At 43.9% G+C, this 24,926-nt stretch overlaps 2 protein-coding genes across 3 annotated transcripts; both read left to right on the top strand.

The window, feature by feature from the left end:
- Window positions 1-487: 487 nt before the first annotated feature.
- Window positions 488-13,030, top strand: LOC106092891 (tectonin beta-propeller repeat-containing protein). 2 transcript variants are annotated; one of them, XM_013259841.2, is made up of 10 exons: window positions 488-852; window positions 921-1,584; window positions 1,644-2,072; window positions 2,127-2,742; window positions 2,796-3,585; window positions 3,656-3,802; window positions 7,716-7,829; window positions 7,890-8,854; window positions 8,917-9,239; window positions 9,305-13,030. In XM_013259841.2, exons 2-10 carry the CDS (start codon window positions 931-933, stop codon window positions 9,341-9,343), a joined length of 4,077 nt encoding a protein of 1,358 aa, XP_013115295.2. In that variant the 5' UTR covers window positions 488-852; window positions 921-930; the 3' UTR covers window positions 9,344-13,030. The 2 variants fall into 2 exon arrangements, with proteins under 2 accessions (XP_013115295.2, XP_013115294.2); XM_013259840.2 differs by having other exon boundaries at window positions 488-1,584.
- Window positions 13,031-19,064: 6,034 nt separating this feature from the next.
- LOC106092893 (programmed cell death protein 5) lies at window positions 19,065-24,878 on the top strand. The gene is made up of 3 exons (XM_013259843.2): window positions 19,065-19,183; window positions 24,342-24,468; window positions 24,543-24,878. The coding sequence occupies exons 1-3, from the start codon at window positions 19,124-19,126 to the stop codon at window positions 24,764-24,766; spliced, it is 411 nt and encodes a 136-aa protein (XP_013115297.1). The 5' UTR covers window positions 19,065-19,123; the 3' UTR covers window positions 24,767-24,878.
- Window positions 24,879-24,926: the final 48 nt, after the last annotated feature.

Here is a 24,926-nt window from a genome sequence, read left to right as displayed (position 1 = left end):
TTGCCCCAGTTCCTCAGAATGTTCATGGGCAAATTTGCATTTGCAATGGAAATATCTGACGAGCTGCTGCAGCTCCTCCTAATCCTAGTGGGGACATCCTCATTCACCATGCAAAACGTGGAGCCTTCAATCTTCTCTGCCAAAGCTATGCCCCGCTAGTCGTTACCTAGAAGAGAATGCCATGAAACGTGATGCGCATAAAAATCTCCTAGAACCAGACGATTATGGCCAGCCAGTAGATCACACGAAAGTTCTCAAATAAGTAATGCATTTTTTTTTTTAATAAAAGTTAAACATTTTCTCTCTAAAAATAAGTTTTTGACGAAACTTAAGAAAATCGAGTTACATAGTTTGCTTGGCAATTACTGTAATCGTTGAAAAAATCGATATTTGTTATCGAAAATCAAACAAGCACCCCCATGGGAAATCCCTATTAAAACAGCTGTGCGTTTAAACAGCTATCGAATGTCAAATGAGTCAACAGCTGCTCTAGCGATAACACTTTACTCTTCATTGTTTGAGTCCTTTTGTCTACACATCGAAATAAAGGTCCTTTTTATCTGTATGGGAAAAAATAGAAAAGAAAACTTATACTGAGCACAAAGAAAACCTAAAACAATCGTGGAGTTAATACAAATTCTGTTGGAAAACAAGATTTTTAGCCACCTTATCATGGAAAGCTGTTCGAGGATTACATATTAATCCCTTTAATATGTTAAGAAGCAGTCATTTGGGAAAGCAGTGACTCACAAAGCACAAAACGTGAACAAGTAAACTAGGGGTGGATGCTGTATTGGTCTTGAAGCAGGAAAGTTATTCAAATATCTAACCATCTTGCTAAGGAGGGAAAAGGTGTGGGAATACAAACATTTTAAGTAGCCCACTGGAGCAGCAGATTATATCATTTATTCTCGTCCTAGTATCACAAATATGCCTAGCAGTCTGCTTTTTGCCAACAGCAGTGAGGGAAGGGTGTACACATTGTCCACCAGCTCGGCAGCATGGAGGGAATTTCCCTACAATGGCATGGAGTTTAAGAAAATTTCCGCTATAACCAACTTTATGTGGGCCATAGGTGGAGATCGACAAGTATATGTGCATGTCCATGGCCTGGATGTTCCAATACGTGTAAAGGAAGAGTCCTATGAGAACGAACGCTGGTTGCCCATAGAGGGGTTCTCGAAGACACTTTTGCCAACGGATCGCTACAAGTACTCCTCGGCCGATGGCCAGCAGGATAGATCGATTGAGAAGATACGCCTACCTTCAATGGCCTGGCAGTGGGACGGTGATTGGCATTTAGAATTAGATTTGGATGGCAGCAGTCTTGGGGAAGATGGCTGGATGTATGCATTGGATTTTCCCGCCACGTATTCGGCCAAAAAATCATGGAACTCATATGTTAGGCGCCGTAAATGGGTGCGATTTCGACGTTATAGTGCTTTGAATTGCTGGTGTGCTGTGGCTCCACTGCACAAGGATCCCACACAGGAACCTTTTACAGATGTGGCCATTGGTGGTACAAACATACCCAATGCAGCTACGGGTACTTTGGTGGTATGGGCTATAACGGCTCATGGCAGGGTGTGTTGGTTTTTCTTATGTTTCTGAAAACCCCTTCTGATACAAAATCTTTTTTATAGGCCATGTTTCGCAGTGGAGTTTCTGCCTCTGCCCCGGAGGGACTTCGCTGGACCACTATTCCCACGCCACCCACATGTGAATTATTGCAGCTAAGCGTTGGTGCCACAGGTCTGGTTTGGGCAGTTCTTTTCAATGGCCATGCTATTGTACGTTCCGGTGTCACCCGGGATAATCTTGCTGGTGATTCTTGGTTGGATGTTAAAGCTCCCTCGCATGCCAATGGCAAAGAACCCTCCAGTGGTTTAAAAATTATCCAAGTGTCTGTCGGCACCAATGCGGTGTGGTGTGTGTGTAACGATTGCAGCGTATGGTTTAGACGTGGTGTTAAAGGGGATATGGCTGGCGTTTGTGAGGATGCTGCCATTGGCAGTGGTTGGGTGGAAATGGTGGGGAATATATCAATGGTTTCCGTGGCAACTAATGACCAGGTGAGAGGCCAAAACTCTTCGGATTACTATCTATTTTTTGCCATTTTCTTTTAGGTTTTTGCTATCGGAGCTGCCGATCGTGCCCTCTACTATCGCTTTGGTGTCACAAATTCAGATCCAACTGGCAAAAAGTGGCGCCTTATACAATTACCCATGCAAATTAGTCGCACTTCCAGTTCCATGTCTATAACATCGCGCAAAAGTGGCAGCTCTTCAACGCCTGGCTCTAAACAGCAAAGTTTTTCCAATCTCTACAACAAGGAAAAGGAGAAGGGTGTTGTGGAAACCTGTGCTCCCATAGAAAATGTTGTTGCCTCAAGTGGATCCAATAACGGTGGACCGAAGAGGCTGAAAGGTGATCTTTATCGCCATTATTCCGAGTCGCCCCCTAATATAGGCAGCTTAAACTTGAACGAGCGTCATAAGAAGCGCACTTCCGCCTTAAGAGAACTTACGCATGCCTCAAGTGCCCCTGGTACCACGGAGGTTGCCGAAGTTAGCGGCAAAGCCTATGAGACACATTTGAAAAATCCCCGAGCTTGGTCTCCCGTGCGCAGCGTGGGTTCAATGGTGGGAACAGAAGCACATCCTGAGAGTGATTCTACAGTTTTTGATGCCGATTCAACTCATCATGGCTCCGATGCTTTTCTGGATGACGATGATCATGCGGGTAAAGAAATTTTCTACATTTCAATGACTTGATTTACCATCATTTCGATTTAGGTTCTCAATTTTGGACTGAGTGTGAAGTGATGTGGTCTTATGTAGCTGCTGGTGCTGTTAGCATAAATCCCAGCAATTTGCCCAATTGGTTCAACGAACAAACATCATCCCCAGATTGCCATATTAATGTAGACTCTGCGTGGCGTAAAGAGATATTGGAGAGATTAAAGAAACGCCAGGAGAAATTAAACAGCCTGTTAACTCAAGCAAACTATGAAAAGGCAGTTGAGCTTTCATCTTGGATAAAATCGGCCGAGGCGCGCTATCAACGTCCAGGTAGCCAAGAATTTGAAGACTGTCTCATAGAGCTGGAATGGGTGAGCGGTAGCTCGGCAACTACTCCGACATCGCAAAACCCCTCAACACAGAAGGATTCCGACTCGGGCACCTTTACCGTGTTGAATCCCGATGGTGTCAGCATCAAAATACAATTCTCCTTATCGGCCATAACATGTGTAATGTGCTGCAGTGAGCCTGCTTCGCCACGTCTTGCCATACATGTAACAAGTCTTGTGACCTCAAATAGTTCACCGGTTCGTTTGCTGTTTTCCAGCGACACAGAAATGGAAGATTGGCTATCCCATTTGACTTCTGTTTGCTGTCAAATTAACGAAGTTACTGCTAAGCCGGCAAACAATTCCATATGGACAACAACCGAACTGGGTGATGTTTATGTTTTTGATCCTGCCAATATGAAGGCTCAACAATGGGATAGTACCACAAATTGTTACAAACAGGAAATGGATGTTAGCACTTTGGAGACCCCTTACTATAACACTCTATATAATGGGTAAGTATTGAATAATGGGTAATGACAGCTTTTTAAAAGTTAAGTTTTATGTTTTTTCTTTTTATCGCAGCATGCCTTGCGGCACAGAGCTTGTGATTTCCGGTTGTGTTTATGATGATGCTGATCAAATACGTTTCGATCTACAGTGTCATTCTTCCCTTAAAGTTGGCGTCAAGGTGGAAAAACACAGAGTTATTGCAATGCACATAAATCCAAGGTAAGTGTGCTTTAAATTCTTTTCATTCATTTTTGTTGTAGAGCCGTTTTAGCCCCTTACTTGCAATGGAGGGGGATCCTTGGCCAATTCCTTTCATTAATCTGGGTCGTTCCAGTGCCTAGACGCGATCACTGGGGGAGCATTTGGTGTTGTCCTATTTTTATCCTTATTTTGTTAGAAGGGGTTGGCAGACCTAATAGCTCAGCAACTTGGGTGGCACCCATATTGTCCTTCTGCAACGAAGTCGTCTTTTGTGCCTTCAGCGAATACCTCCAATTGTAAGGCGCCACACCCGTCCGGCAGTCTATATGATTCCAAGAAATTCAATGAAGCCTCTTGCATCGCAAAGATCATCCAACCCTATAACCAGGAATCACTTCCCAGAAAAATATTTTGTGGCGCGCCATTCAGAACCCCCGCAGTACCCTTTACCCTCTCAATTATCCTGCCGAGGGTATAGTTGCCTAGAGCCCTATGCCTCACCAGACATTCATAGGTAGGAATCGGCCGAATCAATGCCTTAAACATGCACTGTATCGTACCCGGCTCACCTCCCTACAGTGCTGCGACAGGAAAAGAGTAGATTAGGATAAGATACGCACCCATGTGCTTGGTCTCCGGAGCGAGCGGCAGCTCTTCCCCATCCAGCACAAGTAACCTAAAACCTGCCATCTTTTACATCCTGCACGACACGAGATGGCTATGAGCACCAGACGGGTTGGAATTCTAAGCTCCGATTTTTATGGTGTTCATTGACATCGCGGGAAGATCAGCTACCGGGCGCGTCCACAGGTTGTTGGTGGTGGGATGTTTCGTATACGGAGTTGTTGCAATTGCACTCACGGACAATCAGCAATATCAGGTGGATAGTCTCAGTGAGAGGTCGGTCGCCTGTTACTTTAATACTGAGTGCGTTTGATACTTGATATGACAAGGCGAGTTATTGGCGCCTTTAGATAACCTATGGTCATAACGTTCCCTCGGCGTTCTGTGCCATGGACCGGAACGAGCTTGCTCGCCTATGGATCTTTACAAGAATCGTACGTACCGGATTGACCCGTTGGAGTTCTTCATCGGCAAGGGCTGCCGCCTGTGTATAACACACTGCTACAACAACAATAAGAATCGCTACCTCCACATAGAAAAATGTGGCTACAACAACAACATTCGGCAAACAGTACCAAATCAATCTTTTTAAGGTTTATACCAAATCCGTTAGTTCTTGCCCATGCAGACAGCTTTCTCAACGCCCCTTGAACGTGGTCTGTAACAGTAGAGGAACTAGCCATCCATCATGATGACCACTTGTCGTCGTGGCCTCATCCGCGTTGGCGACTAGCTTTAACCTCCCATTGTCTCTTTGGTGACCAGAAACTATAAAAAAGGGGATAAAATCCCTCCTTGCGGAGTTGCTTTTGTCATAAGATTCCTAGTCGAGCCGCCTGACAGTGATGTGTTGATATTTCGGCTTTTCAGGTTCCGACTTTTCAATACCCTTTTCACCACAATAGGTGGCATTCCCATGTCCACTAGAGCGCTAAGTATTGACTTTACGTTGAAAACCCCTTCTATGTCGAAGAATAATCCATGCTAATGCCTAGCATATAGAAATCATTGGTGATAGATGGGAAAACGATCTCGAATACTTTCCTGGTTTCAGTAGTGGCCATCATTTTGCCAATTTTCCAGACCTTGGGAACTATAAGAGTGTCCAGAGACAGATTAAGGACCTTAATCAGGTACTCAACTCCAGGAACATCCAGGGTTTTCAGCATCAGTATAGAGATTCCAATTTACAAATACTGATTCTTGTTTGTGGACTCTGTAAGATCGGACCAACGAATCCTATAACGCTCGTATGCGAGCAGCACTGCATGCGTCGGGAAATAGAGCCTCAGTTGAAAATATCTTCCGGCTTATTATAAACCGAGCGCATGCTGCGTTAATGATGTCTCGAAAGCACCTGAGACCCTAACGTCCGGGGCTCAGAATAGAGCTGTCCATATATCGATGGCACTATCGATATTTTTTGTTTGAACCTGTAAATGTGGTACAGTTCACGGTCACATAAGAAAACCAATCTCTTCTGTTCATAAAACAAACACGGGAAAGCTGTGAGCACCACATAGGCTTGAACATTGAACTCCAATTTGTTTGGTGTTCATTGCTGTCACGAGAAGCTTAGCTGCGAGCTACCGAGGGCGTCCACAGGTTGCGGATGGTGGAATGCTCCATACGAAGTAGCTGCAATGGCAGTAGCGGATAATCAGCTGCATCGAGCAGGGAGTCTCAGTGAGAGGCCGGGCGGCACCGGCTGTTGCACAAATACTGAGTGCCTATGATGCTCGATATGACAAAGCGAGCTATTGGCGCTTTTAAATAACTAATGGCCACCCTGTTCCCGCGGAGACCGGTCCTTTGGACCGGAACGAGCTTGCTCACCTACAGGTGCTGGACGAGCAACGCCACCTCCACGTTAAAATGTGGCCACAACAACATTAAACAAACATGCCATATCACTCACATTCGCTACCATGGCAGCCGATTCGGTGTATCCGGTCGACCCGTTGGATTTCTCATCGCATTTCGCATCGGCTGCCGCCTTAATGAACTTATGTTGTTTTCTTTTCGACATTTTAGAGGCACTTCCCGGAGTGCCCACTTCGTACCGAGAATGGGAAGAACCACGGACAATAGTTCTGCTCGATCAGGTGGGACCGTTGTTGTTGTTGTAGTAGCAGGGTGTGGTACACTGAGGCGGCAGCCCTTGCCGATGAAGGAATTCATCGGGTCAATCCGGTACATACAACCGGCTGCCATGGGACCGTCTCTACCATCGGTCGGTGTCAGTGAGGTATAACTGGTGCGTGCATTTCTAATCCTGTCCCGGTTTGACAACAGTGTTGCAAGGTGCTTTGAACTAGAGCTGGCAAACTATCGATAGTGGCAACATTCGATATTTTCGATATTTCTTATAATAAAAATCGATAGGCCACCGTAGCGCAGAGGTTAGCGCGTCCACCTATGACTCTGAACGCCTACGTTCGAATCCTGCCGAGAACATCTGAAAAAATTCTCAGCGGTAGTTATCCCCTCATAATGCTGGCGATTTTTGTGAGATGCTGTACCATCATTTGGTATGGCTGCCATGTAAAATCTACTCCACAAAGAGTTGTCGCAATGCGACACGTCGTTCGGAATCGGCTATAAAAAGGAGACCCCTTATCATTGAACTTTAACTTGAATCGGACAGCACTCATTGATATGTGAGAAGTTTGCCCCTGCTCCTTAATGGAAAGTTCATGGTCAAATTTGCAAATATCGATAGTACCGATACTATCGTTGATTTCCCATCACCTATATTTCAAAATATCGGGAGATCGATTTTTAAAAGCAATACCAATGCACATATAGAATAAAATCAAGTTTTAAAAAGAAAAATTGGAAATCATTGTACAAAATTTTAGCAGCAAATTTACGGTAGGGCAGCAGCCTTTTGCTAGCAATGAGCTTGGACCCTTCCCGAAGGGGGAGACAAACAAGTGAAATTAAAACTACTGACACGCTTTTAGAGAGGTATCCCTTTGCTGTCGTTGAAGAGAACAGAAATTTTACTCGTCATGACCATGCCAACTATTGGGTTGCCCAAAAAGTAATTGCGGATTTTTTAAAAGAAAGTAAATGCATTTTTAATAAAACTTAGAATGAACTTTAATCAAATATACTTTTTTTACACTTTTTTTTTTAAGCAAGCAAAAAGTAACAGCTGATAACTGACAGAAGAAAGAATGCAATTACAGAGTCACAAGCTGTGAAAAAATTTGTCAACGCCGACTATATGAAAAATCCGCAATTACTTTTTGGGCAACCCAATAATATCACTTGGACTTTAAATTTATTTTTCATCCCATAGATTCAATGAGAACACCATAGTTCTGAACACCATGGAAAATTCCGAGTGGCAGAACGAGACGCGTTATGACAAAATGGTATTTGCACCTGGAACTACATTCACGCTCAAAATCAAGTGAGTCGAACAAGTTTAAAAATTTAACCATATTTCAAATGTCCTCTTTTCTCCACACAGAGCATTGGAAAATCACTATGCAGTTATGGTTAATAATTCATACTTTGTGGACTACAAATATCGCGTCGATCCCGATTCTGTGACATGTCTTTATGTCAGCGGTCGCGTGAAACTATTCAACGTCATTTATCGCTGCCCCACTGTTATCTTGAATCCGCAGCAATTGTTTTGGCGGCAAATCGGAGGTCATATTAAAAAAGTATTTAGTTGTTCGGCAGGTGTGGTGTGGGGCATGACCTGCGATAACACTGCCTGGACCTACAATGGTGGATGGGGTGGTAACTTTTTGAAGGGCCTTGAGGGCAGTGTGGGCAAAATAAATCCCATGGTGGATACACACAATTATTATGTCTATGAAAATCAACGTTGGAATCCCATTAGTGGCTTCACCACCAAAAGCCTGCCCACCGATCGATTTATGTGGAGCGATATCACAGGACGACAAAAGCGCAGCAAGGAGCATACCAAACTCTTGTCATCTCACTATGAATGGATATCCGATTGGGCCATTGATTATAATATGCCCGGTGGTTGTGATAAAGAAGGATGGCAGTATGCTATAGATTTCCCTGCCACTTATCATGCTCAAAAGAAATTAACCGATTGTGTAAGACGACGACGTTGGCTAAAAAAATGTCGCCTGGTCACAAGTGGACCCTGGCAGGAGCTGAGCCATTCCAAAATACTCGATGCTGCTTTGCAAGTACTGCAGGAGCAGGGAGGGCCACATGAAGAGGGAAATGCCGATGAGATACCAATTAATGCCTGGGCCATAGCATCTAATGGCGATGTACTCTACAGGCATGGAGTATCTTCGTTAAATCCCAAGGGCGACAATTGGGAACATATTGCCAGTGAGCATCCACTCATAGCCATAAGCATATCACCCACAGGCCATGTATGGGTGTTGGGCAAAAACGGAACAGTATTTTATCGTTATGGCATAACACAATTCAATCCTTTAGGTGAGTTTTTTTCCGTATTAGCAATGGTAGAGAGTTTTAATGTTTTGCTTTCCCTGTGTTAGGTGAGGCCTGGCAACCAGTGGAAGCTCCAGTGGGTACAAAATTCAAAGCCATTGCCGTGGGAAAGGCCGGTGTATGGGCTTTGGATAGCACAAATCGTTTGGCCGTTCGCAAAGAAATGACAAAAACCTTTCCCGAAGGTTCGCACTGGCAATTTCTGCCCAATGTTGCCAATATACCACCAAACACTGATACCCTGTTGGGTTTTAAATCTATTTCTGTCGGCACTGAAGTATGGGCTGTGGCCATGAATGGCGTTCTGTGCAAGCGCTGTGGTATTACCAAAGAAAATCCTGCTGGAGCTGGTTGGAATATGGGAATTCCGGTATGTTCATTGAAGCTAGTGGAAGAGAACCTCTTAAAGTTAATTTTCTCCTTTTCTTTTTGCAGGGACAATGGCAGCATTTGTCTGTGACAAGCTTTTCTTAAAATCAACCTACTTTACAAGTTTTCAATCGTTAATTCTCGCAGTTTATATTCATTGCACAACACTTTGCCCAAGCCATTCCTTGTCTAGTGTTACGACACTAATTCCTTGATTTAGCTTTAAATAGTAGACGATCTAGTCATTAGTGATATAGAGATTTAAATTATTCCACAGCATATTTCGTCAAAACTGTTTTAAATCATCAAATTTTTCCTTTTACATACAGCATTCCAAGCGAAAACTTTTGCTCAAGCTGACTAACCAATTTATAGTTAAGTTCAAAAGTATTTTTTTTTTTTGCCTTTGATGCTTGAGGAAATTTGAAAGCAAATTCTGAGAGCAATTCCAATAATATATATTCCAATATAGATTTAATATGCGCTTGACAATGATGTTGAACGATTTAAAACATTTCCTTGCCATATTTGCCAACAACAAGGTAAGGGTCGCCTCTAGCAAAGCAGACTTAATATACAAACTTTCCAATTAAAATTCCATTAAGCAACAGGGGATAGTTCTATCTCAATGATAAGTGACCTGTCGAGGTGTAGGGAAGCTGTGGTCTACTGTTTAGTCACTCTCGATAGAAGAGATGACAGGACCTCAGTCACTTTTGGCGACGAAACTGTGACATATCCAAAGAGATGGTCCAGATTGTTTAACCACAATCCCATGGCAGCCGGTTTTACGTACCTGTTAAACCCGATGGATTCCTTCATCGGCAAGTGCTGCCGCATCAGTATACAACACACTGCTACAACAACCAATTTATTGTGCATCCCGAGAGTGACATTGCTAGGAAGGGAGCCATTCGTCGTATTTCGTATGGACAGAATATGAAAGATAGCCAGAACCCTGGGAAGCCCCCGAGTAAGGGGCAGTCGTACAGACCGATCTCCCTTCTCTCACATTAATCTCTACATTCATGCCGAAGAATCTGGTTCTACCTGGAGTCGAGTACCTGTCCTCAACCTGTCTTTGAACACTCTTATAGTACCCGATGTTGGGAAGATGGACAGAATATGGAAGATTCTCAGAAGCCTTTGAAGGCCCCGAGTAAAGGGGAGTCGTACAGATCGATCTCCCTTCTCTCACCAGTAGCCAAAACTCTTGAGGGGCTACTATTCCCGAGCCTCGTGGGAGAATTTCCATTCGCCGAGCATCAGTCATTATTTGCATGCCATCACCACACACATTGCCGTGGCTTCAATCAGCCCATGCCCTATGAGAGAACGGTCATCGTGACATTGAACCTATCGAAGGCATTCGACACGTTCATTTGAGGACATTGCCAACACGTCCCTTCACCCAGGCTTCTCCGAGCCGATGGACAGCCAATTTACCGTGGACAATGTCATCGTATGTCATCTAAGGCGCCAAATCATCCGAGGTCTTAGGCCCTATGGAATCTCTACATTCATGCTGAAGAATCTCGAGTACCTGTCTTTGAACACTCTTATAGTACCCGATGTATGGAAGATAAGCAGAATATGGAAGATTCTCAGAAGCCTTTGAAGGCCCCGAGTAAGGGGGGTCGTACAGATCGATCTCCCTTCTCTCACCAGTAGCGAAAATTCTTGAGGGGCAACTCTTCCCGAGTCTCGTTTGAGAATTTCCATTCGCCAAGTATCAGCAAGGATTTCGAAGACTGCATAGCACATTCACTACTTTGCATACCATCATGGCACATATTTGCCGTGGTTTCAATTAGCTTAGGCCATGTGATAGGACGGTCCTTGTGGCACTGGATCTATCGAAGGCATTTGACACAGTCAGCCATGCCAAACTTCCAAAATTGTGGCTGCTACAGCCTTAAAAGACCATATCGGATGAAAGATATATATGGGAGCTATATCTAGATCTACAGCGATTTCAATAAAATTTTGCAAACATTTTGGGTCGTTAAAAAAACACTACGTGCCAAATTTTGTAAGAATCATACCAAAGTTGTGGCTTCTACAGCTTTAAAAGCGCACATCGGATGAAAGATATATATGGGAGCTATATTTAAATCTGGACCGATTTTTTTCAAAATCAAAAGCGTTTGTCCTTGGACCAAAAAAGACACTTATGCAAAATTTTGTGAAAATCGGACAACAAATGCGACCTGTACCTGGAATACAAGAATACATGGACAGACAGACAGACGGACATAGCTAAATCGAGTCAGGAAGTGATTTTAAGCCGATCCGTATACTAATGGATGGGTCTAGCTGTTCTCCTTCTTAGCGTTGCAAAAAAATGCACAAATCTATAATACCCTGTACCACAGTGTGGTGTGCAAATTTTCAGCTAAATCCGATAATAATTGCGCCCTCTAGTGGCTCAAGAAGTCAAGATCCCAGATCGGTTTATATGACAGCTATATCAGGTTATGGACCGATTTGAACCATTCTTAATACAGTTGTTGGAAGTCATATCAAAACACGTTATGCAAAATTTCAGCGAAATGGAACTAGAGGGCGATAATAATTGCGCCCTCTAGTGGCTCAAGAAGTCAAGATCCCAGATCGGTTTATATGACAGCTATATCAGGTTATGGACAGATTTGAACCATTCTTAATACAGTTGTTGGAAGTCATATCAAAACACGTTATGCAAAATTTCAGCGAAATGGGATAGGAATTGCTCCCTGTAGAGGTTCAAGAAGCCAAGACACCAGATCGGTTTATATGGCAGCTATATCAGGTTATGGACCGATTTTAACCATTCTTAATACAGTTGTTGGAAGTCATAACAAAACACCTCATGCAAAATTTCAGCTATATCGGATAATAATTGCGCCCTCTAGTGGCTCAAAAAGTCAAGACCCCAGATCGGTTTATATGGCAGCTATATCAGGTTAGGGACCGATTTGAACCATTCTTAATACAGTTGTTGGAAGTCATAACAAAACACGCCGTGCAAAATTTCAGCCCAATCCGATAGGAATTGCGCACTGTAGACGCTCAAGAAGCCAAAACCCCAGATCGGTTTATATGACAGCTATACCAGGTTATATACCGATTTCAACCATACTTGGCACAGTTGTTGGAAGTCATAACAATACAAATCGTGCAAAATTTTAGCCAAATCGGATAAGAATTGTGCCCTCTAGCGGCTCAAGAAGTCAAGATCCCAGATCAGTTTATATTTAAAAGTGGACCGATAGAGCCCATTTACTATTCAAACCGACCTTAATTAATAAGAAGTATTTGTGCAAAATTTCAAGCAGCTAGCTTTACTCCTTCGAAATTTAGCGTGCTTTCGACAGACAGACGGACGGACGGACATGGCTAGTTAGACCTAAAATGTCATGACGATCAAGAATTTGTATACTTTATGGGGTCTTAGACAAATATTTCGAGGAGTTACAAACAGAATGACGAAATTAGTATACCCCCATTCTATGGTGGAGGGTATAAAAATGGTAGGACGGCAATGTGAGACAGTCGATCTGCGGCACGCCGTTCGGATTCGGCTATAAAAGGTAGGCCCCTTAAAAACTTGAATCGGACAACACTCATTGATATGTAAGAAGTTTGCCCCTGTTCCTTAGTGGAATGTTCATGGGCCAATTTGCAATTCGAACGATATTAAAATTAGAAAACCATTTTGTCAATTTAGATAATGTTTTTGCTCTTGAAATTGATGAATAGATAATTTCAACAAAAAACCACCAAAAGACAACAGAGTGTACCTTTGGCAGCCTCTCATCAGTGCCAGTTTATGCCAGACCCAAAGTCTTTAGATTGGTGAAATGGAGAAGGACACCTTGTTGAAGACTATTGATTGCCCAGTGATAAATTACACTGCGTAAAGCTTGGACACGTAAATTGGAAATTGAAAATCCAAACAATGTTCAGATAGTGTTTGTAGGTAACCGTCGCTCTTTGAACGTTCTTCAATCGAAGATGGATTTGGCCTTGCCTTCCTTGGCTTCATGGATGTCTGCGAATCGTCTGTCTGTGAATGCGGCTAAGACTTGGGCTCTTTTCTTCGGAACGAATGATACTCCAGGCGTGAGATGAAATAGAATTTGTCCCTAATATTCAGTGCTCAAAACTTTTAACTAAGCCAATGTGGAACACATTGCAATATATTGTAGTGAATCGAGAATTAATGATTGCCAATAGCATTACTCCATACACTCGTATGTAAGAACATTCATATAAACATATGTATTTGCATTTTGTATCCGATCTCACAGCATTCCATTTCGTTTGTATTATTTTATTTTTATTTATTGTTGAAAATATTATATGTGTATTTAAATGTTTGCATAAAGTACAAAACCAAAACTATTCTCCAAAGGTTAGACTGGCTTAGCTTGTTGAAAATAGGATTTCTTGAAACCAATTAATCCCCTTCAATGCGTTTGGTTTGCCAAATAATAATCATACATACACATGCAAAAATAAAAATGAAATGTTTATAAATATATACATAAATGCATAAATATACAAATCTAAAATTAAAAAAAAAATAGATGGTTCTATTCAGATAGGGAAGAGTTATGGAGCGTGAATTGAGTGTGCATCATACCATTAAAACAAATTTTGTATATAAAACTCCGCCTAGGCGCCAAAGCGATGAAATTGATTTTCTTAAAATACGCCATCGTTTTTCGATCATTGGAGGGCGGAGGACCCTTTCACCTCATAAAAGTTATTTACCTCGTAGTTATTTACAAATGACCTTTTTGGAATAGAATTTAAGGTAAGTGTCATAGGTCGTAAATGCATTTGGCATTAGGAATTTGCAACTCTCGATCTCGAAGTGAACTCCGATGTTGTTATTGCCTCTTTGATACAATGCAATGCTAAGGAATGGCCGGCATAATAACACCGGAAAGGCAGGACCATATACCATGCGACTCGAGGTGAATTATTTTTATAGATAAACATATTTTGTTGTTGTTGCTGGTGTTGTAGTAGCATTCTGTGGTACACTGAGGCGGCAGCCCTTGCCGATGAAGGAATTCATAGGGTCAATCCGGTACATACAACCGGCTGCCATGGGATTGCCGATTAAATGGCGGGAAGTCTGTTTCGTTTTTATTTCTAAATCGGAAAAGCGAACCTCTCCCTACCCAAGGACTACAGGCAAAAAATTCTTTCGTCTTAAAGACCCAGCAGAAACAATTGAATACATACTCTATGAGAAACCTATTTAAGCCATTATTGATAAGTAGCTCGTAAAAAGTGGAAACTAGGGCGAAATTCCCTCCTGTGGCGCGCCTTATGCCACTTTCTCCCTTATATATATATGCCATGGGACACACAATTTATCCACCTGTTCCTTAGGATAAACCCATGGCATATATATAAGGGAGAAAAATATAAGGCAGAAAGTGGCACAAGACACGCCACAAGGGGGCATTTTATCGCCACTCCTATTAGTGACCACCATAAATCAATCTCATGGCAGCCGGTTGTACGCACCGGATTGACCCGATGGAACCCTCATCAGCAATGGCTGCCGCCTCAGTGTAAGTGTTCGTCTTTTTTCGTCATGGGAGGCGCACATCCCGGAGTGCCTTCTCCACACGCTTCTGGTCCGTGCCGGTATTGAAAAGAACCACGGACCTTGGTTCTGTTCGGTTTGCCAGAACCGCCTCCATCATCGTTCGGTGTCGGTGAGGTGTAACCGGTGCATAGAGTGGATACATTTCCAATCTTGCTCTGGCCTCACTTCACTACGGGAGTATAGTCATACTGGAAATGTTTGCAAGGTGCTGTGCGAACATAGCCAGCAGTGGGTCACAAGCGTCGTCGTCGTCGCCTTGTGTATCCTCGTCGTCGGACTATGTAACCCCCCAGGTCTCTTCCGTACGGCAATATACGCAACGTCAGCATCCCAGCCCAAATATTGCCAAGCCAGTGGGTGGAAATGTATCGTTTTTGCAACTAAACTGCAACGGACTCCATGGCAAGATCGATGAGATTGTGGACTTCATGAGTTGGAAGAAAATATTGAGTGCAGCGATCCAGGAGACAAAGCTGACCAACACCTGCAGCTTGCACAGTTGTCACAGATACAAGGTGTTACGTAAGGATCGCTCAAGGAATGAAGGTGGGGATTGGCCTTCATGATACACCATTCCGTGCAATATAGACCCATTTCGCCTGCGCCTGGCGCTAGTGACCCCTACATGGAATGCATGGGGATAGCAGTCAGGTCCACAACTGCCGGATAGCTTGAGCTATACAACGTGCACATACCGCCGGTTGGCAGCTGTATCCCGATTAATGGCCAAGCTTACAACCCCGACATAAGTGGATTACTATCTGGCCATAATCGTCTGGTTCTAGGGGACTTCATGGCATTCTCCAACAGCGTGGCAAAGGTTTGGCAGAACAGATTGAAAGCTCCATGTTTTACACGGTGAAGGAGGATGCTCCCACTAGGATTATGAGGAGGTGCAGCAGCTCGCCAGACATTTCCATTGCATCCCCAGATCTCCTGAGTGATGTATCCTGGCAAGCCGTCATCTCTTTGGGCTCAGACCACCTCCCCATAATTCTCAACATCGACCGATCACCCGACTTCATAACCTCTGAACGCCGGACGTTTATCAATCAGAAGAAGACCGATTGGGCTGGCTTTAGAGAGTATACCAATCGCCGCTTCAGTGAAGTGCCACCCCCCTCGGATGTGCTAGTGGCCGATAGGAAATTCCGAGACATAATCAACACAGCAGCCGCTCGCTTTACACCAGCCGCTCGAATACATCAAGTGCGACCCAATTTCTCAGCGCAAGCAGTGGTACTCGCAAGCCCCACAAACCGCAGAATCAGCGATCTGAATCTGGAAATAAACAGGGTAGTCAATAAACATAAACGGAATTTGTGGCTAGAACACTTGGAGCAATGTAACTTAGGCACCGGTGTAGGCAAACTGTAGTCTACTGTTAAGTTACTCTCGAACCCCGGTAGACGGAATGACAGGACCTCAGTCACCGTGACTGATGCGAAGAGATGCGCCAGGTTGTTCAACCGTCAATTTATTGTGCACCCCGAGCATGACAGGGCAAGGAGGAGATCCATTCGCCGTATTCGTAGTCTTCGAGCCGATGAACAGCCATCACAATTTACAATGGGCGAAGTTACGAATGTCATCCGTGGCACCAAATCATCTAAGGCGTTGGGCCCCGACGGAATCTCTACATTGATGTTGAAGAATCTGGATTCACCTGGAGTTGAGTACCTTACTTCTGTCCTCAACCTGCCTTTGAACACTCTTATAGTTCCCGATGTCTGGAAAATGGGCAGAGTGATCCCGCTACTGAAGCCTGGAAAGGACCCGAGTTTGGGGGAGTCGTACAGACCGATCTCTCTTCTCTCACCAGTGGTAAAGACGCTTGAGGCATTACTCCTCCCGAGCCTCGTAGGAGAATTTCCATTCGCCGAACATCAACATGGATTTCGAAGACTGCATAACACAACAACAGGTTAGCATGCCATCACCGCACTCATTTTCCGTGCCTACAATCAGCCCAGGCTATATGATAGGACGGCCCTCGTGGCACTGGACCTATCGATGGCATTCGACACTGTCAGCCATGCCAAATTATTTGAGGACATCGTCAACACGTCCCTCCAGCCAGGCCTGAAACGATGGGTCGCGAATTATCTGTGTGGTTGCCAGTTATTTGTGGAATTTAAGGATAAGAAGTCGAAGTACCGTAGAGTGAAACAGGGAGTTCCCCAAGGTGGGGTGATATCTCCGGCACTGTTTAACCTCTACCTATCCTCCATTCCACCCCCTCCAGACGGCATAGAGATCGTATCATATGCGGACGATTGTACGATCATGGCATCAGGCCCCCACCCATTGATGACATCTGCGATAGGTTGAACGTCTACCTCAATGAGCTTGCCTCATATTTCGCTGCAAGAAATCTGAAGATATCCGCCACCAAATCTTCAGCCACACTGTTCACTACAAAAGCGCGTGAGGTGAATCCTGAGCTGACTTTGATGGCCGATGGAAAAATGATTCCGACCATCAAGTGTCCCAAAATACTTGGCGTCACATTTGCCACCTCTTACACATTCTCCCCACATGCCACAGCAATTTGCGATAAAGTCAAAAGTAGAAACAGAGAAACCTTGTAGACCAAGTACAAAGCAATTGGCCGGTCTGTGGTAAGTTATGCAGCGCCAGTGTGGTCTCGTCAACTTTAAGACACGCAGTGGAATAATATTCAGTTCTGTCAGAATGCCGCTCTCCGAACTGCGACGGGATGTCTCCTCAGTTCCCATGTGGACCACCTCCATCAGCAGACAAAGATCCTTCCAGTGCAAAGACATAACTACATGTTTCTGTCTAAGCAATACCTTTTGGGCTGTTATCGCAGAGCGTACTGAGAAGGCTTACAGATATTCCGCATTATGTAGACGGGCCGTAGGCTCGAAATGGGGCCTGGATCCGAGGATAGTCCTCTGGCTCTAAAGGAGCGTGATTAGACTAATATTTATTTACGCCTCATTAGTTTGGTGGACTGCTACAGAGAAAAAGTGCAACATAAGGACCATACAACAGGTTCAGAGAACATGTTGTCTTGGCATCTTTTAGGAGATTGAGGTAGATCGCTACCTCCACATGCAATGTGGCTACAACAACAACCGATATCTCTCTAATAATGCATATATCGTTCTGGTTGCAAAGAGAAACTTGTCTAGATGGGCGATGACAAATGGGCTTAACATAAATTCCTGAAATATTGAGCAATTACTATTAACCAGAATGCATGCATGGTATTTTCTGGGGACCTACCAAACTAAACGGAAAAAGCGTTTAACAGGAGAAGGTTTGCACAATTTTCTGGAGAATAATCCAATGCAGAGGCTCCCCGACAGGCCTATCAAGATGAACGTGGACAGTCAAGCGGCTGAAGTCTATGGCGTCCAGACTTTTAAGTTCAATGCAAAACACATCTTCCAGTCATAGGAAAGTCAACCAGGATTTGCTGTATGTAATGCGGAGAAATCTTAAGATGGAAATGGTGTTTTCACTTGTTTTGATCACCACTTTTGAAAACATATACGTTCCAGGCATAAATTATGGCGCGGAGTAAGAAATATGGGCTTAAAGCTTCCCACCTCTTTCTAAAATGGTTGTATGTACGGATGGGTACAGATTGGAAGGGGCAGGAATCTTCATTGCGTTTTTGGGAACGCAAGAGTCATACGAGCACACAATAGGATAGTGTCTTTCATCCGAAGATTTACATACACTTTTGAAGACACCTTCATATTAGGATATTCGAAGAAATTAGTCGAAGATTTGCAAGAACTTCTGGAGACGAAAACGAATAGGCTGCCTGATCAGACTTGTTTTTACATTTTTGTCCCTGGCACAATGCCTCTGACGTACAATAAATTAAAATACATGCAATGTTCTACAAAGAAAAGGAAAGATGCTTCACAAGCTACTTACCCCTACCATTTCATTTATTTAACACTTTATTTTTCACTACTTCAGCACAATTTTCAACGTTTTAACACATGTGTATAGTCTTGCATAGAATATTTCCCGAATATCAATTAACTGGCCACTAATTTTGCGCAATTTCAATAAACTTTCTTTCGATTGCACTCTAAATTCCCGTCATATTTATTTTTCCAACGGTTTTTTCTTCTTTCGATAATCAAGTCAATCATATATCGATAATATATATATCGATTTTGTTCAAGCAGAATATGTCATCGAAAATTTCTGTCATCGCTACCTTGCCCATTTTGACATTTTATTATTGAAGTAAAACACAATTTCACTCAAATTTCTTAAGAACAAAAATGGACGATGACTTGGATGCAATTCGTGCCCAGCGTATGGCACAACTTCAGTCTCAATATGTAAGTTATTTCCACAAAAAAAAAAATAACTTCATTTATTGTCTATGCTGGAAGATTAGGTCATTGGCTTGCCGGGCGGCGGCGTAAGTAGCAGCGTTATCGGTCAATAGCCCCTTTTTGGGAAGTGCACACATGTTGGGGAAAGCTTAAAATATATCTTGTCCAAGAGAATAACAATTTCCTTAAATGGCATAAATTTTGACAAATTAAAGCAAATTTGGTATTAAGTGCAAGATTTGATGAAAGGGATGCCCGGATGAGTCATTACTTTCGTTGTTAAGGAAGCAGCCATGTGTTGTTGTTTGTTGTTTTATCACAGATATAGCATATCCCATGGTGAGTGTCAAAAAACTCAAGGTCATGAATGGCATAGATATTTACTTTTGGAATGTTCCAATCAGCTTCCTTAACTTAGAAGCAACAGCCAGACAGTGTAGAAATTTTTCTGATAGTAGGACCTAATTGGGATCATTAACGTGTTTTTAACATATCCTATCTGAGCTGAAGGGCTTTAAGCATAAAATACTTCAAATATGCGGAGATCACAATTTGGGTTGTACCTACAGCCGTGACGAATAAGTTCGCATGTCCTACTATGAAGAATGACGCATAGGTTCGAATCCTGGCGAGAACATTAGAAAACAAATGTCAGCGTTGGTTATGCCCTTCCTAAAATATAGCAAAAATAAATAGGGAAAAACGATCACTGGTGAGAGCACCGTCCAGCCAGCCAACTCAGGTCTCTACAGAACTTCAGTATGCTGAGAGAACAAGTGCCTGGGGGAAATCGAGGCTCGGAAAGAGGTGTTTACGTATTATTCAATGCCTTCTCAAAATGTTGGGCAGTTGTACAATATGCAATAAACCTCCAACCACACACCCAGTAGAAAACGTCTACGCTCTGCGGCCAGCTCAACGTTAAGCCCGGACGTTGCCATGAACAGTCAGCAATCCTATCAACACTCTGAGATCATGCTTCCTCAACCCCAGGGGAAGTAACGTCCTATTTCCTGAAATTCCCGGCCACAGTGCCTTTGCCTCCCTGTAACCCACAGCACCACCGAACATTTGATTCGCACTGTCATTGCAGAAAACTTACCAGAGGCTCGCACAGGGGAGGGTTCACTGATTCTGAACCAAAATCTGAACTTCACAGCAATTCATTTTTGGCCAACTCTTTCCCTGTCACTGCTCGATGGCCCGGACTGACAGCCTACCCATGATTCGAAGAAGCTTCTTGCTTCTTCTAACCAACTTCAACCTCATGTGGCCCCACATCAGAGCCTTCAGACCCGCTGGACATCGTCACTGTCCGATCTGGCAGCAGTTTCTGCATTGAAAATAGCTTCAGTACCTTCAAGGCAGCGAAGAGCTTCGCTTAAAAGACGTTGCGCTCGTTCAGAAACCTATAAGATTGCCTCACTCCGAGAAACTCTACTTGTCCCAATTCTCTAATTCAATTTCAAATCATCCCTGAGTACAGAAGTTTAAAGGAAAGGTAGAGTATACGTAGCCCAGAGTTCCCCATTTAAAGAAAAAAGGAAATTCAACGCGTCAACATAGAAGGCCATCTAAATAAACCGCCGCGCCACAGCACAACCCGGCACGGGATAGCTGTGAGCACCACACATTGAGGTCCAATCTGTGTGTGGTTCATTGCTGTAACGAGAAGCTTAGCTGCGAGATACCGGGCTCATCCACAGCTTGCGGAGAGTGGAATACTCCATACGGAGTAGCTGCAACGGCAGTTGCGGACAATCAGCGGTATCGAGAGGAGAGTCTCAGTGAGAGGCCGGGCGACACCGGCTCCTGCACAAATACTGAGTGCCTGTGAAGCTCGATATGACAAGGCAAGTTATTGGCGCATTTAAATAACCAATGGCCACCATGCTTCCGCGGTCCTTGAGCTTGACGAGGATCGCCACCTCCACATGAAAATTTGGTTACAAAAACAACAACCTTTGTCTAGCCAAATAGAGACCTTTCCAAAGTTTGAGAAGCGCCATGTCCCTGACCTCGTCCTCTCCCATCTAATTTCGACTCATTACAGCGTACAGAAGTTTACAGGAAAGGTGGGGTATACGCAACCCTGAGTTCCCTTTTAAATAAAAAAAAAAGAACGTCCAACCCGTCGACAAGGAAGACTACCTAAATAATTCGTCGCACCACATCACCATGGTCTAGCCGAATGACGAGCTGACTGACCATCAAGCGTCCCAAAATACTTTGCGTCACATTTGACAGCTATTACCCATTCTCCCCATATGACACAGCAATTTGCGATAAAGTGAAAAGAAGAAACAAGGTCCTCATGTCACTTGCCGACAGCACTTGGGGTGCAGACAAAGAAACCTTGCCTGCTGCTCCCATCGCAGCCGGTTGCACGAATATGGATTGACCCGATGGAGTCCTTTATCGGCAAGGGCTGCCGCCTCAGTGTACAACACAATGCTACAACAACAATACAATCCCATGTCAGCCGGTTATACGTACCGGATTGACCCGATGAAGTCCTTCATCGACAAGGGCCGCCCCTTCAGTGTTGAACACACTGCTAGAACAACAAGGAAACCTTGATGAACACGTACAAAGCAATTGGCCGGTCTGTGGCAAGTTATGCAGCGCCAGTGTGGTCTCGTCAACTTTGTGACACGCAGTGGAATAATATTCAGATCTGTCAGAATGCCGCCCTCCGAACTGCGACGGGCTGTCTCCTCAGTTCTCATGTGGACCACCGCCATCAGGAGACAAAGATCCTACCAGTGCGAAGACATAACTACATGCTGTCCAAGCAAGACCTTTTGGGCTGTTATCGCAGAAACCATCCAAATCATCATCTCGTGGATAGATATCCACCGCCCAGAAGCCTTAAGGTAGATCTACATGATCTAGAGCGTGAGGTTCAGCGCTACAAGAGAGAACCTCCAGATCAAGCGGCATATCAAGCAGGTCTAGACAACATTCATGCAGACACGCTAGCGGATGCGGTAAATGGCTACCGGGTGAATGTGGTCCTTGGAGAACGGCTGCCTCCCACTGTAGCTAAAGAAATCGACCTCCCCCGGCAAACCAGAGTAGTTCTGGCTCAATTACGTTCCGGCAGATGCAGGCGCCTAACTTCCTACAGAGCAAGGATTGATGCAGAAGTGCAAAATGTATGTCCCGATTGTGATGGGACCTGTTTAACTGCCCAGCCAGCCCCACTCGACTCAGACCCAGATCCCTGTGGATGCACCCCATCTTAGTCGCAGAGTTACTGGATCTCGACACTCAACAGAATCAACCAGAAGCAGAAAGATAGAAACTGCTACAAAAACAACAACAACATCCATGGTTTATCAGAACAGAAACCTGTTCAAAGTTTGAGAAGCGCCATGTCCCCGACTTCCTCAGTCTAAGGTCACGCAGGTGCAAAGGCATAAGATCGAGCTCGTACTCTTCCTTGCTATAGAGATCACCGCAGAGGCGATTAATCCCCAGCGGATCAAAAAGGAGTGCCCCCCGGCACGGAATAACTATGAGCACTACACATGCTAGAACTCCGAGCTCCCTCATTGAAAGCTCAGCTGAGAGCTACCGGGAGTCCACAGTTTGTGGATAATGGTATTTTTTATACGGATTAGCTGTAACTGCATTCTGGGACAATCAGCGATTTCGAGTGGAGCGTCTCAGTGAGAGGCCGGATGGCACCAGATTTAATACTGAGTGCCTCTAATTCTCGATATGACAAGGCGAATTATTGGCGCCTTTAAATAACCAATGGCCAACATGTTCCCGCGGCGATCGGTTCAATGGACCGGAGCGAGATTGTTCACCTATTGGAGCTTAAAGAGGATCGCTATCTCCACGTGAATTATTGGCGCCTTTAAATAACCAGTGGCCAACATGTTTCCACGGCGATCGTTCCAATGGACCGGAATGGGATTGTTTACCTATTAGAGCTTGACGAGCATCGCTATCGTCACATGAAAATGTAACTACAATAAAAAAAAATGTCCCAAGTTAGAATACTGAGGGATTATTTTTGAGCATTTGAATACTGAGGGATTTTTTGTATTTGTTGTTGTTGTAGCAGTGTGTTATACACTGAGGCGGCAGCCCTTGCCGATGAAAAACTCCATCGGGTCAATCTGGTACGTACAACCGGCTGCCATGGGATTTGTCAAACACCTAAGCTACAGTTGCAAAGTCATATCGAGCATGACATTCTGCGTCTGTTTCGTGGCACTCCTTGCTCTAGGGATCAGTACCACCGCGGTTCCCTGTACCTTCTCGTTCACCCTGCTGTGGTATCGGTTGTCCAAAGACAATAACAACAACAAAGAGCGACGGCAAACCAGATACTCATATGTGAGAATTGACCAACCACCGCGGTAAACATCCAGTGTATATTCCCCTAAGCCCTCAACTCCTTCTTAAAGAGTTGCCACCTAGGTAGGGAGCATTCACTCCCCTTTTGACACTTTTCTTGACATCAAAGAACATGCCGAGTTACATGGCCTCCGGAGAGAATCTTGGCTCCAGCCCTTTCGAAGCTTAACCCCCGCTTTCTAAGAGCAAGGAGAGAATTATAGGAATTTTGAATGTTAAAGTCTAGGATAATAGCCTACAGCACCTAAGTGGCGTGGTCAGTTTTAGTCACCATGCTAACCATGCTTTACCAACCAGCATCACATGAACTCTGTCTTGTTTTTTAAGTTCAAGAGGGGTCCCCATGAAACTGTTCAACTGTTAAGCTGCCTTTAGTAACTACTCTGATCTAACAGGCCTGCAACTTTGGTAAGATATGCCCAGAGTCGCTTTGATTGTAATTTAACCATTTTGGCTGATGGCGTGTTTTATGCGGTCTCCAGTTATAGGCGGAGCCGGCACTTTAGCTTTAAAAACTGATTGATAGGAGTTCGGCTGCCGGTTTGCAGTGTTAGTTTAACATCTTCAGATGCTATAGGTGGTGGATATACTCATAGCATGATCATCTATCTGTTTACTGCCTCTCCTACCGCGCTCTCATTGCTGTTCGGTTTAACCTGATACGCTATTAAATCTAAAGGTTAACCTAGCTTTTAGCCTCAACCTTTCGTTCTTGATCTTCTAGATTAAGCTTTACATCTTTTGGACAGTATTTGCCATTTTCACTAATTTTTTTTTCTTTCCAAAGGGCGGCGGCGGCGGTGGCGGCAACACAGCGGAAAAACAAAAAGCCCAAGAAGAGCAAATGCGCCAACAAGAAGAGATGAAACACTCTATACTCTCTCAGGTTTTGGATCAACAGGCTAGAGCAAGATGTATGTACTACCCACCCTTGTACTGGTGGGAAAACCTAAGAACAACATTGGTTACATTTTTGTTCACATTTCAGTAAATACCTTGAAAATAAGCAAACCCGAAAAAGCGGCAGTCTTTGAGAACATGGTCTTAAGAATGGCCCAAACTGGCCAACTGCGGGGTAAATTAGACGATGCCCAATTCGTTAGTATACTGGAGAGTGTCAATGCTCAAATGCCACAGAGCAAAAGCACTGTCAAATACGATAGACGTCGTGCTGCCATTGATTCAGATGATGACGATGATTACGGATGCTGATTGTTGTTGTGGTTGGTTGAGAAAATGTTAACAACGTCCTTTTTTAGTTTTAGTTTCATTTCATTTGCAAAACTTTTCTAACATAATAAATACACATACATATAATAAACAATATATTACGTAAAAACTAAGAAAGGGGTGATAGGTTCTCAAGAGATCT

This window comes from Stomoxys calcitrans, chromosome 1, assembly GCF_963082655.1.
Source record: "Stomoxys calcitrans chromosome 1, idStoCalc2.1, whole genome shotgun sequence".
NCBI classification, from domain to species: domain Eukaryota; kingdom Metazoa; phylum Arthropoda; class Insecta; order Diptera; family Muscidae; genus Stomoxys; species Stomoxys calcitrans.
The sequence above is the reverse complement of the archived record's forward strand: the minus strand, read 5'-3'. Positions and strand labels throughout refer to the sequence as shown.

Excerpts from the sequence above, each read along its gene's own strand:
- LOC106092893 (XM_013259843.2), top strand. The coding sequence starts at position 19,124 with ATGGACGATGACTTGGATGCAATTCGTGCCCAGCGTATGGCACAACTT. Across the intron at positions 19,184-24,341 it reads CACAACTTCAGTCTCAATAT|GGCGGCGGCGGCGGTGGCGG; the intron begins GTAAGTTATTTC and ends TTCTTTCCAAAG. Across the intron at positions 24,469-24,542 it reads TCAACAGGCTAGAGCAAGAT|TAAATACCTTGAAAATAAGC; the intron begins GTATGTACTACC and ends TTCACATTTCAG.
- LOC106092891 (XM_013259841.2), top strand. The coding sequence starts at position 931 with ATGCCTAGCAGTCTGCTTTTTGCCAACAGCAGTGAGGGAAGGGTGTAC. Across the intron at positions 1,585-1,643 it reads CTATAACGGCTCATGGCAGG|GCCATGTTTCGCAGTGGAGT; the intron begins GTGTGTTGGTTT and ends TCTTTTTTATAG. Across the intron at positions 9,240-9,304 it reads GTTGGAATATGGGAATTCCG|GGACAATGGCAGCATTTGTC; the intron begins GTATGTTCATTG and ends TTCTTTTTGCAG.